This window comes from Calypte anna, chromosome Z, assembly GCF_003957555.1.
Source record: "Calypte anna isolate BGI_N300 chromosome Z, bCalAnn1_v1.p, whole genome shotgun sequence".
NCBI lineage: Eukaryota > Metazoa > Chordata > Aves > Apodiformes > Trochilidae > Calypte > Calypte anna.
The window spans coordinates 11,953,103-11,967,001 of record NC_044274.1 but is presented as its reverse complement, the minus strand read 5'-3'; the positions used below and the strand labels follow the sequence as shown (position 1 = coordinate 11,967,001).

At 35.0% G+C, this 13,899-nt stretch overlaps 1 protein-coding gene across 2 annotated transcripts in view; it reads left to right on the top strand.

Moving 5' to 3' along the window:
* ZFR (zinc finger RNA binding protein) overlaps positions 1 to 13,390 on the top strand; it is a 44,270-nt gene extending 30,880 nt beyond the window's left edge. For both annotated transcript variants that reach the window (XM_030466971.1, XM_030466970.1), the window contains exons 15-20: positions 903 to 1,044; positions 5,929 to 6,026; positions 6,849 to 6,944; positions 9,968 to 10,079; positions 10,184 to 10,281; positions 10,998 to 13,390. In XM_030466971.1, the coding sequence (XP_030322831.1) occupies positions 903 to 1,044; positions 5,929 to 6,026; positions 6,849 to 6,944; positions 9,968 to 10,079; positions 10,184 to 10,281; positions 10,998 to 11,177 (726 nt within the window). In that variant the 3' untranslated portion in view covers positions 11,178 to 13,390. The remainder of the gene's footprint in view (positions 1 to 902; positions 1,045 to 5,928; positions 6,027 to 6,848; positions 6,945 to 9,967; positions 10,080 to 10,183; positions 10,282 to 10,997) is intronic.
* The last annotated feature ends 509 nt before the right edge of the window (positions 13,391 to 13,899 follow it).

Below are 13,899 nucleotides of genomic sequence, written 5' to 3'. Positions count from 1 at the left end.
CCATTCAGTGGAATTCATATAAACCATTTGCAGTATTTCTACAAGAAATCAAAGTATAGAATAAGATCTTTGCTTTCTGCTGAACAAAGCAAACCTCACCCATCATTAGAGTGCTTGTCAGAGCATTTCAGTACAGTCTGGTAAAATGCTTGGCAGAATCAGTGGCATGGTAGAAGCTTTAGCAGAATCAGATTAATTAGAAAAAAGTCTTGAGTTAGTTCTTGTTTGAAGTAACAGAACAGAAAAAGATTTTAAAACTGCTCATCTCGGTCAAACTGTGTAAAAGCCTCTTGTCCTTCTTGTTTGTGGAAGCAGGTCACTGAGGTGCCTATAGCTTTCTTTTGGGAATATTTAGAATTATTAAATATAGTTGCAAGAAGCAGTTTTGAATTACCAGCTGGTTAGTAACTCCTGTGTTTTTCCTCTGCTCTTTGTCTTGCCCTTTGTCCTTATAATGTTGTGACTGCCAAGTACAGAGTGTGTGTAGTAGTAGCCATCGTGTAACTGCGAGCCTGAAGAATGACCACTGCATGCTTCATGCTTTTTAAAGGTTACATTCCAGTGTGAAACATTCAGCTGACATTTAAAATGCACTGATGTTTTTCTTTATCTCAAGCACTGTCAAGTGTTCTTGTTATGTAACTCACTGTATATGAATACCCTTTATGGATAGTTGTTATTCTTTCACATTGTTGGTGATGAGTATTTTCATTATTTTGAAACAGTATGTATAACATATATAACTCTGTAGGCCATGGTTTCTTTGAATATAGAGATATCTGCTTCATATAATTATGTTGTGTTCCTGTATTTCTGCTAAGAAGACTGTGTTGAAATCCATTTTCTTTCCCTTACTTTTCTTGGCCACATGCTAATTGAAATTTCTGTTTCTGAATATTTAGGTAATAAGTCCTGAGAAATACGATATCAAGTGTGCAGTCCCAGAAGCAGCAATAATTTTAAATTCATGTGTGGAACCCAAAATGCAAGTTACTATCACACTGACATCTCCAGTCATTCGGGAGGAGAACATGAGGGATGGAGGTTGGGAAGTTGTTAAAGATGTTACTTCTTTCTCACTCATTTTTTTGTTTTTCCTATTCTGCTTAAGATGACATTAAGGTCCTGGAAGGCAACATGCTGGCACATGCATTTCATCAAAATCTTGTTTTTCAATAGCCAGTCTTGGTAGAGAACAGTTGGTTAAAATAAATGTTTATTTAATTTTTAAAATTTCTAACTTAATGCTCAACCTCAGCTTTCTGGAAAAGGTACAAACATGACTATTTTTTTCCTCGCTTAAAATTATGTTGAAGACTATGTATTTTATAGCAAGTGACTATAAACTGGCTTGCTAGAACAGTCTTCCCCTAACAGAAACATTGTATGGCTTAGAAAATCAGATCACAGGTTTTTGGTTTTAACCTAGATCCATATTACTGTCATTTACACATTCCAAATAGTGCCACTTAAGATGCACTTTTATAATACTTTGTATGGTAACAGTGCTTCTAACTTTAAAAGACTGTGATTTTTTCCAGCTCTCTGAGGTTGCTTTTTAGTCTGGAGTGCTTGAGTGTATTTAGGCTCCTGGTATTATTACAATCAGTCTTCTCTCCAACTGGCAAACCCAGACTAGTACAATGAGAAATAGCTTTTTGTTGACTTGAAGTAGAAGGTGGAGCTTGTAAATCAATTTACATATCTGAAGTCCACAGTTCCTCTGGTGCCAGCAGTGTTGCTTTAGGGTCTGTTCTGTAACACTTTCAAAGCTCCAAAAGCTTTTAAGCCAACAAGCATGATTAATGTCTGCAGTACATTGGTTCTTTTTGTTTACGGGTCAGATAAAATTAACTTTTGTTTCCTTTTAATCCTCTATTTCCATAGTTGAAAGAGAAATGGCAAAGAGTGTTCTAGTGTTTGACAGCGAAACTACAAATAGGAGATCTGAGGCTATCTTAACACTTCTGATATGCAGTTTGAAAAAAATTGTATGTGTGTATGTATACATGTGCTTGTGTGTATACGTATTGATATGAGCCACTGAGGTTTATTTATTTCATGTCATCATTACGTGTCCTCTAAAATACTTCAGGCTTTTATATTACATTAGTAAATGTGCTATAGCTGTGACTAGTGCATTATGAGCAAGCTGTGTTAAAGTCGTCCTCTGTAGTCAGAAAGAAAATCTCAAGATTCATTCACTGGTTTGGAGGACTTGTGAAGAGTCATTGTACATGATTTTTAAGCTATGCATATTATTCCTAGCTATAAAGGCTTTGTACATGTACTGTCACACTCAACCAATTTTAGTCGTTTTAGACAGTCTAAGTGTAACAGCTTCTGGTTTGTCTGTGCCAAATCAGACATGGCATATTAAGTTTATAAAGAATACTTTACCTTAAAAGATTTTATTATTAAATTATATTAACTATTAAATGAAGTTAACCTTAAACACCATGCTTATTTCTTAATGTGCAGTACAACAGCATAATATTGATTCCTGCCACAATACTTAATTTCAGTTAAGCCTAAAATTCTATGATGTGGACTAAAAATAAAATTATTTTCAAATTACTGCCATCAATCCCTTAATTTATTGCACCTAAAGGAAACAAATCAGTATTTTTGTCTGACCCACACTTGAATTAAAATTATCATTGTGAGTTTATTCACTGCTGAATGCAGTACTGCCTCTGGGCAAGCAAAATCAAGTTAGATTTCTCTTCAAGACACTGAGCAGTATAAAATGGACGTGCAGAAAGCTCACTTTTGAAACTAGAGCAAATAGAAGACTGAATTGCAAATTGTTGCAACAAAGAAGGCCTTATTATGAAGACTGCGGCTTATTTGCTGCAGAGTAACAGTACGTGTTTGTGTTTTTTCTTACTGCAGCTCCTCATGCTCTGTGTCTTACAATGGTTTAAAGATTTTTTTTTTTTTTTTAGCCCGCTTGGGGAGCTAGTTCAGGTGATAAGGAAGGCTTTACCGGAAGAAGCAGTTTGAGTAAAGATGAGATTGAGACTTGCACATGGAGTAGAATCACGTTTGATGTGTAATAATCCCATTATATGGTAAAAGGCTAAAAAAAGAATATGTGAAATAAAATTGTTAACCGCATAGCTACTGTTTTTTGCAGTATTGTGCGTTTGACAGTTTACTGAATCTGACGTGTTCAAAGTGTTCTAACCCCCGCTGTGGATCCTTTCCTTCAGCAAACGAAGTGTCCATACTTATAAACGCATAGATGTGTGCGCGTGTGTCTTTTTTATCCTTAGCTAACAGCCCCGGTCCAAAGCCTTCTAGCACAGAGACTTGATTCCTGTCAGGGGTTGCTGCCAAGACATCGGAAGGATTTTTGACCAAGGTTTTCTAAAGCTCAGTGTCACACCTGCCATGCTTTACAAAGGAGGGGGTTTGGATGCATAGTCCTAGCATCTACTGTTACTTTGTGGTTTTTCGTTCTGGTTTTGGTTTTGGCTTGGTTTGTTTTTTTGTTTGTTTTTTTTTCTTTTCGTCTTTGTCTCTCTCCTAGAATTAAGCAGTGTTCACACTAGTCTTGAAATAGTTGACTGGGTAAAATGTAATTCACATAATAAAACTTAACAAAATTTATGTACCTGTTAACTTTCAATGAAGAGGTAGTGTGGACACAGCATGTCTAACTGAATAAGATTAACCCCTTATATTTAGGCTAGTCATAAATTAAGTTTACATAGGGTAAGAATTTGTACTTGTGTTTTGTAAATTAAATTAGTTTCCTGTCTTACCTTAACAGGGCGGTAGGTTAGGCATCTGAATTTAGCTAAATAGTCTTTAAGGGGTTAATCCTGAATTGTGAAACATATGCAAAAATCCACAGATAAAATATTACAGGAGTTCTCTTCATACGATCTTCTAGTTAATGTACTCTCTACAGTAGGTACCTTTACAGCCTCAGACTATCAGAGTCCTTTTAAGTTTAAGGGGTATTCAGATGACACCATTAGTAGCACAAAGATGAACATTTCCAGCACCGAGTAAGATTCTCTTCTGTGCACTTAAGCTGTAGTTCTTTTGTAGCAAAATTATTTTCCAAAGTTAAATTTTTCAGAGCTCAAAGTAATTGGAGTCTCATATTATGTAATTAATAACTGTGCTAAAAGTTTGCACAGTGTCAGCTATTTGCATATTAGCTTTTAAAGAATGAAAATAATTGACTGACTAGGCCAAGCAACCCCTATTTTTGTTTTTTATTTCTCAACCTTTTTTTCTGCTGTGGGTTTTCTTTAAATATATTCCTTGTCTCTTCTATTCAGATTGCACTCCTTTCATCAGTTACTTTACTTGGCACATCTTATATAGGTGTAGGGGTTTTTTTGTGCTTTGCTTTGTTTTAAATGAAAATACTGCTTTACATATGTTCATTTGCTCTCTACACGCCTTTTTAATGCAGTTTTTCATCTTTCCACTGCAATGCATAGTTCATAAGTTTGAATATCTGTGTGAGAAGGTACCTCTGTTCTTCTCAGATTCTCATTTTGAGATCTCTTTTAGGCCTGTGCAGAGCAATGGGACTACTCCATAAGAAATATTTAAATCTGAGTGTAATATTTCAGAGTAAATTTCACTGTTATTTTTCAAAGTTGTACCATCGTGTTAATTAATGTTTTTTTAGCTTTCTGTATCGTGAAGTTGCCTACTATTTATTTTACAACTATGTAAAGTAGTGGGTTTCAGAGCTGTCTTTCTGCAGCATCCCTAAAAGCTTCTTGCAGTCATGTTTCATGAGTCTTACTACAGTTTTTATTTTTTCATTTTGTTCTATGACTCATCTAAATTTATATCTTGCTGGAGTAAAATGAATTGTTCCATACAGCAAGCTTCTTTGAAATGAGTGCCATTGAGTGAGGGCTTTTTGTTTAATCTTAGCTGGTGAATCACCTGTTGTCCTATCAATATACTTTGTTACTAGTCACAGGAACCTTTTCCATAATAATTAAAGAGTTTTTAAAGCTGGTCATTATATTATATCTGTACCATTTTTAAGTAATGCAAGAATACTGTTTCATATTGGTCAGTGGTTCCAGTATTACTGATTAAACCACTCCCGGCAGTCTCTTTATTTTTGGTAACACAGCAATCAGCTTTGTAATAAATACTTTTCTGAACATTTAAAAATACAAGTTCTGCTATATTTTCTTTAACTTTCAGACATTCTGCGTTGGTAGCTAGATTATCCCTTGCTTTTCTTTTCCCTTCTGAATCTTGAGTAAAGCAGTCCCTATTGAGATCCTTGCATTGAAAACTATATTGGAGCACATATATTATGGGCTTAGGAATTTTGTTCATATGAGTAAAAGAGAGTACTAGAAAGTAATGGGACTCTGTAATATTGAAGAACCTTTAGTCAGGTTTTTAAAGCAAAATTATTTCAAGTTTAAGATACGATTAAGATAATTACTAAGCATCTAGTGCTTTTAAGATCTGCTGTACTTAGGTTTTCTCCTAAGAATAGGTCCCAAATAACATGTGACCATTAAAATTTACAAGACACTAAGTTTGAATGTTTCTACTTGGTTAAAGTGGATTTTTGTGTTTCTTCTGTCTTGTGTTCTCTGTGCTGGTGCACTGTGTCCAACCATCCTTCCTTCAGTATTTAATTTTAGGGGTTGTGTTTTTCCAGTTAGTGTAAATAAAGAAGTACTATGCATTGTATAATCTGCAATGCATTTGAAAATAACCTCAGAGCTAAGTATTATATGCTCTTGGTCTTTACACTGGATTGATGCCCTAATCCTAATTGAGTGGCTTTCGTCGAACATTTGTTATTCAAGGGGTTAAACTTCAAATGGCATGTGTGACATTGAAGCTACTTTAAGGAAGTGTCTTGCTCACCTGGTCAAACACCCATTCCTCACTGCATTTTGCCAATTCAATCCATTTTAGATGTAACCTCGGGTATGGTGAAAGACCCACCGGACGTCTTGGACAGGCAAAAATGCCTTGACGCTCTGGCTGCTCTACGCCACGCTAAGTGGTTCCAGGTTCGGAACATCATTTTACTTTCTTCTTGTAGCCTTATGAGAGATTAGTTCAGTTGCAATATAAATGTTTTAATTGTGTGAAAACACTCAACGTTGTTCATGCTAATAATACTTAATATATTTCTGGTCCCTAAATTTAAATGTAGATGGTTGAGTATGGAGGAGCTGCTTTATGCAGTCGTGGCTCATCTGACATGATGGTTTTTTTCTGGTCATTGAGAAGGCGATGTTGAAAGCTTGACTCGCTTGGGGTGATCATATGTTGTGTATTTGTTATATATTCCATAAGGCTGCAGAGTAACTTTGCTTTAAATAATGGAAAATGTGTTTAAAGCTTTGTGTTTAAATTTAAGACTTTTTTTCCTATTTCTATAAGTGTATTAAGTGTAGGGAATGAAAGGTGAGAAGCAACTGTTTGGTTTAGTGACTTTGCATTCTGGCAAAGGCACAAGAAAGAAACCAAACAGATTTCCTTGACCTTTCAGTCTCTATACCTATTTCTTAGATCTTTACTTTACCCTTTTTATTTCTAATATAGAAAGGTACTGTATTTATTGTTACAAGCAAATATAGGTCAAAGTGTACAGGGGATCAAGAAATGTTATTCTTGCATAACCTGTGCACTTTGACTTCTGCCACCTGAAATTACTAACCCTGTATAAAATACTGCTGTAAATGGCAGCTCATGGAATAAAGTTGTAGAATTATTTGCTTCGATCTTGTATCTGAGCTTCCATTGAACAGTGGTGTTTTAGTCTTTCAACAAGTCCTATTTGCTGGAGGTGCTGGGATTAATTAATTTGATTTTGTATTGCTCTCAAGGCTAGAGCTAATGGTCTGCAATCCTGTGTGATTATCATACGTATTCTTCGTGACCTCTGTCAGCGAGTTCCAACTTGGTCTGATTTTCCAAGCTGGGTGAGTAATGTTCTTTGGAATGAGTCTCTTTAATGGACTTTTTACATGCAAGTAAAGAAAAGGGTGGTGTTACTCCATATTTTTAAATGTAGAGCTTTTAACGAAGTAAAGTGGGGTGTTGTTTGGGTTTTTAGGGTTTTCTCCCAACAAAAAGTCCAGATTCTAAAAATTGATTTTCTGAATTTTTTTGTCATTTGGAGGTGGAATTTTTTCCCCAAAAAGTAATTTTATTGTTCTTTGGTATTCTTTGTAGGTAGAATTCTTATTCTAGATTTTAGCAGTTCTTCCTTTACTTTATATGAAGGAGTCTGATTTTTTCTAACCACCTACTCTGAATTCCTCGGAGTTAAGTGAAGCTAATGTAAAGTAATGTCAGTTGTGCCCAGTGATAACAGGAAGGCTACCTGAAAGAAAAAAAAAATCACAGTAATTCCAGTGATCATTAATATGTCCCTTCCACAAGACACATCCCCCAGTACTTCAAGACTTTGGCCTGTGGGTGTGTCAGTATTAGCATTTTAATCGGTATACCTTAAATCTCTAGCTTGTGTTGGGTTACCTCTCTTAATTCTTGCTGCTGAGTGTTCTTGAAGCATTCCTGTTGCGCTGACTGTCTTGAATGATGTTCTGCAGGAGTGCAGTTCTTGCTCCAAGTATTAACAGATGTTCAGGCAGTGGACTGGATAAAGGTAGTCTGAAACAGAATCTCTGAAATGTGTATCACATGGAAGCAAAATTAGCTCCGGCTGTTTTGTTTCACAGACCAAATCCTGTTGCACTGTGCTGCTTCCTTTTCAGTTTTGGCAGGAAAAGCTGCAATATTGTCAGGACAGTTTGAGCAGATGGTATTATTTCAGTGAGAAATAGATACAACTGTATTAAGCTTGCGGGCAATTTTAATAAGTTACTTCTAATATTTTTTATTGCTTCTGGAAAAAATGTGCAACAGTTATTTCTTGGCTTTAAGTATTTAAAGTTAAAAAATTAATGCCCGTTTCTGTGCTACATTTCTTGAAACCTCCACTGGACAAATGCAGCTTAAAAGAAGCTAAAAAGTACATTAACTACCCTCAATATCAATATGATGCTGGGCTGCCAAAGAATAAGCCCTGGCATACTTTTAGGAATGCATCCTTAGAACTGTTGCAACACAAAGCAGGCACACAGATGAAGAACAAGTCATATTGTTTCTTATTTCTCCCATTACTTGTTCTGAGACCCATCCAGAAAGAGGAATGGAGGCAGTGTGTCAAGCCTGGCTGTGTCTCAGTTCTCTCCAAAAGGGATTCCTGGTTTGCTCCTGGTACTTCACAGCATTGTCAGTGACAGGGATCAACATGGAAGTCTGTGATGTCAGCTGTTCTGTCCCCCTGGCAAAGTCTTACTGATAAAAAAAAATGACAGAATGAAAACGATGGTTTTAAAAATATAGTTTCTGCCAGTCACTGGTGGAATTTCATAGACTGAAGTAATACATTTTTCTGCATAGAGAGCTTCTTCTAAGTGGTGTGCTACAAGCGTGTAACAAACTAAACAGATGCCAGAGCTTTTCAAGAAGAATCTAAGTAGTTGTGAAAATAGGTCAGGAAGTCCAAATACCAGTATTAGTGGCCACCCTTATTATGTACCTTAAAAATAAAAGCTAAAATAGAATAATTCTGCCAAATCCCTAAAAGTTTGAACAAATTATTATTAAAGGTTAATTTTTTAAAAATTGGAAGTCAAGCTTTTTGTGCACTGACATGGCAGAGCCTCATAACTAACATTTTCCTAGAAATAAGTTGTAGACTTCGTTGTATTGCATGAGGATACAAATGACCTAGACTTGAACAAATGCAAAACCATGATCTGTTGGTTTCAGGGGGGTTTTCTGTTGTATTTTGTGTCACACTTCAAAACAATTACGTTACTGTTGCTAAATCATGAGTGATACAGTGGGAGTATAGAAATACCATGCTCAAAAATTGAAATCTGTCTCTTTAATGGAGCTACAGTAGAAGAGAATGGGCATCCCTAATGGATGATTGTAATCAGAAATGCCTGTAGTTATGTGCACACATCCAAAAAGGCATTAACTCCTGGCAAGTAAAAATAAAAGGCAGCGCTTGAACAGCTGTAAATTTGGTGGGAAGGGGAAGAACCAAAAAATAAACTTTAAAAAGCCACTACCAAAAACCAAGACACACATCTGAGAATAAAACTTGTGAAAGAGATAGTATTGAAACATCATTTTGTTGCTGAAAAAATAAAGGAAAGCAATTCCGTACTTTTACAGATATTTTAATAGGTTTTTCTTGAAAAAACTTATAATAAGGTAGGCAAAGGAAATATTCACAGAAAACAATATATAAGGTACAGCTAATCATTTAAATGATTTTAACTAGTACCAAATAACACTTAAACTCCAGAAAAATCTTCGTATTATCAAGATTTTTGTTTAGCTTAACATCTGAGGTAGTTTTAGCCTACATCCAGGAGAAAATATGCTGTGAACTTCAGTTTCACTAAATTCAAGAATTAGTAACCACTTAAGCATTAAAAGATCTTCAAATTTTTAGTCATTAAATCTTTAAATTATTGAATTTTGATTCAGGTTTCCATACTCTTGTAAAAAAAATTATTTTTCATAAGCATCCTGTTAACTTCCAGTAGAAGTTAACACACGCACTGTGTGCTTCTCTGACTGATTCAGGTGACCCGACAAGTTTCATGCTGTCTCAAAAAATGGCTGGGCAAGAAGTCTACCTGAATCTGTGTAGGCAATTACTGTGTAATTTCTACAAAACTTTTGAACAACTTGTCATGTGCAGAATCGTATCAGTATCAGTACTCAGATCTTCCACCAGCTTTCTTTTTATTCATCTCTATATAATACCTGATTTTTTTTTTTCTTTCATTTTAACCGAAAGTGCCCTATTGTGATCTTGAAGATTCCAGATTCAAAAGTTCTGTATTGAACAGCAACACCTTTTTTCTTTTTAATAAATCTTTGAAATTGACTGGATTTTTAACTGTGGGTCTAGGCTATGGAGCTGCTTGTGGAAAAAGCAATCAGCAGTGCTACTGGGCCACAGAGTCCTGGGGATGCACTGAGGAGAGTTTTCGAGTGTATATCATCTGGAATCATCCTTAAAGGCAAGTTCCATTTGATCTGTGTCTGTATCCTGAACTGCTGTAAAATCTGTACTCTTGGCTGAATTGAGGTAAAGACGTGCTACTAATTAGCCTAACCATTGTAGGTGGTCCTGGCCTTCTGGACCCCTGTGAAAAAGATCCTTTTGATACACTTGCTGTAATGACAGATCAGCAACGAGAGGATATTACTTCAAGTGCACAGGTAATGAAACGTATGCGTGCTCATGCTGGGTTTTTTTGGGGGTTGCTTAGTTTGGGGTCTGGTTGTTTGGGGTTTTTTAATGGAGCAGTAACGGTAAACATGAATTTTCCTTTCTCAGAATACAGTTCAACCTTTCAGATGATCATTCTGAGGCTAGAAAATAAAAACATCACAATAGAGGATGTTCGTTTTTGCACTGAAATTAATATATTTTCCTGAAAAGTCTGAAGTACTCCCATCTATATATATCTGTAGAGATGCTCACTTTACAGCAGCATGTTACTAAATTTAAAATTACATTGGCATCTAATATTTTATTAAAAAGTCACTCTAAGTTTAACTTCTAGTATTTATTGTAACCACTTAGTGTATTGAGCATTCATGCCTAAGAGGTTTCTGTCCCTACCTGTCCATAGGATTATTTTACTAAAGATTACTGACATGAAATGGAATTTGTGACAGGCCTTGACTTCCTCAGTGCAAGTCCATCAGCTAAAGCACATGTACATTATTTTTACACTAAGATGATGCACTTTGTGCAGAAGCAGCAAACGTGATATACACAATTTATATTGTTGACTTTGAGGAAGAAAGAGGGGAAATGAGAGCTGTGGATACTATTATACACTGCTAATGTCCATCATTAATTGTTTGACAAAGTATTCAAAATTGGTATTTGTTTCTAACAGAAATATCATCTTTCTACTCTTTTTTAGTTTGCACTGAGACTCCTTGCATTCCGTCAGATTCACAAAGTTTTAGGAATGGATCCATTACCACAGATGAATCAACGCTTCAACATCCATAATAATCGTAAAAGGAGAAGGGACAGTGATGGGGTTGATGGATTTGAAGCAGAAGGAAAAAAAGACAAAAAAGACTACGATAACTTTTAAAAATGTTTGTCCTCAGTGCTAAGATCAAAGGTGATAAAAAGTCCATTTGTTGCCTTGCTTTTACTTCATTCATAATAATGTCTGTTTAAAACATCCAAACCCAACCTGGAAATTAGATTTGGAAGAGAACAACTTTGCTCTTCTGGGAGATTCTGAATATTTTAATGGATGTACTGTACCAGACAAATTATGGATGGAAAGACTGCAAATGGAAACTCTGTTATCATAAAGAAGTAGTTTTCCCTCATTGTATTTTCTTTAAATAGGTTGCTAACTTTAGTAACTTTTCTCTTTTTTTGTCTTTTATTAACGAGTGCATTGTCTTCTTATCTTGACTGTTTTTGATGCAGCATTTGTGCTTCTGTTGCTATGTGTATTTTTACTTTTTATTTAGAGGTTTCTCTGTTTGCCTTTGACACTAGTTGTATGAGTTACTTTGTGTTAGGTAGTATAAACTGTACCCTCCCAATTAATATTTTACAAGGTTTTTTTTTTCTGTTTTGTTTTTTTTTTTTCTTTTTTTTTTTTTTTTTGTAAAGTGACACTGCAGGATGATGTCTTTTTTTCTAAATGGGAAGGGGATACAACACATAATTATCCTGCCATTTGAGTGCTCAGAATTAAATGTTTTTGCCAGTATTGTGGCATTTGTCTCCTTAGTGTGATATAACAGTGTAATTAAGACAAATTTGTGTTAATCTAATCAAGTTTGCTGTTAGTTGTGCATTAGCAGTATAAAAGCTAATATATACAGTATGGTCTTGCAACAGTTTAAAGCAGCTGCATAATTGATCAAAGTTTTGCATGATGGGTTTTTTTTTTTAATAGAAGGGCTTTTGAAATTTATCATTTTAGTTTAAATGCGTAGGTCTTTGTACGATTGACTTTGTGACATAGCAAGGCCAAAAATAACTTTCTGAATTTCATTTCTCAGCATACAAGCAAAAGCAGGCATTTCCCATTTAAACAAAGTTAGTAATTCTTTTCAGTCAACTTTGTCAATATGATATTAATGCCTATCAGCCCTTAAATTAAATGTTGGTCATATCAGTGCCTGTGAGGTTATTCCTTATAGCTATTCCTGTATAAACTTTCTGTGAGTTTTTCAATAATTCAGATTTTAAAAGTCAAGTATTACTGAAAAAGTGAAGGTTATAAAAGAAAAAAACCCAGAAAATTATTTCATGTGGCCATAGTGTATGCTTATGTCTTTTTCAAAAAGCTAAATATAGCAGTGGTGTAAGTAAAGTTACATCATACTGTTAATGTATGCTCTGGTACACAGGTGTGATTTGTTGTCACAGCACTACAGTGGAATACACAAAAACTAAAATTTATTACATTACTAAAATTCATTATACACTGGAAATTAAAGTTTAATTTTCTTAAATGTGTATTGCTTTGTTGCAAATCCATAAAACACAGATTAATGTAGACTAACATTCCAGTAACTATCAATGGCTGTAGGAGAATATCACACATTAAAAAGATCATTTATTAACTTCTGGTACCATCTATTAATTGTTTTTTCTTTTCAATTTTGAGGTCAAATTTATCTTTGACCTTTTTAATAAGTTAACTCTTGGAGTAGGGGGATATTTCTGTTTGCAACACCTGCTGCTAACAGCGTAGGCCTATAGAATAAAAATACAATATTTTAAAAAATAGGGGAAGTCTAAAGACTTGTAGAAAACAATTAAATGCAGTGTTCTTCAAGCATCAGAGTACAGTTTTTGAAGGGATTATTAGTGGTTAGCTAAAACAAAGTTTTCTTGTAAGAAAGATTTCTTACTAAGGACACCATCAGAAATATAAGAAGCAGAAATGCTTTAAAATTACTTTTAAAAGAGGTTACATTAGTTTCTCTTGTCCAGCCTTGATGCATAGCTCCAAGCATATGCTTGTTCTTAGTCTTTTTTTAAGACAGTATCTTGCTGACACAGTGTCTAGTTAGCCATTACTATTTATTTTGAAAGCTACAGGTGCTATTCATGTGGCTAGTTCAACTCCATACCAAAGTTTTATTCCTCATAAAGCAAACTTGTCTAATCAGGCATGTGACCCTAAAATTTTAGATTAAAAAGGTCAAAGATGTGTTTTGGATTTCCTGTATTTTTGTTCTACGGGCTTTTAATTTTTGACTGCTTTCTGGATCTTTTAAAATCTTGTATACATAAAGTAATTCCACATTAAATATGAAGCTGTGACCATGATTTTTGTGCTGTGTGGTGAAGAGTGAATCTGCAGTTTGTTTCTGGTTTTCCTTCCCATTTTGAAGGGCTACATTAGGTAACTCCTGGCTCCTGTTAATCTAAGAGAAATGGAAAAACAAGGTTTTAAAAAAAGTACAAAGCCAACTTTTAAATGTTACACTGTGCACTCAGGAAGACAAACACAAGACCAAGTAATCAATTTATGATTAATATCCTGTGTTCTGATAATTCTGGCACTTTACTGATAAGTAGTACTTGCCTTTTTTTATTCAGCAATGCAGTGTGTTAAGTCACAATCCCAGAGACCATAGTGTCATGTAGTGATGCCATATACATCCTACACATAAAGAGACATCTACATACACAGCAAGAACTTTTCCCTCAGTGTTCACTTTTGAGGATCAGTTTGGGAAAATGTGAGCTGTTCTGCTTTGAAGCTTTTTCAGCCTTTGACTTGTCTGCCTGGCTTGCAAAGTGTGTCCTGTCTATAAACAGCATGGTTTCACACA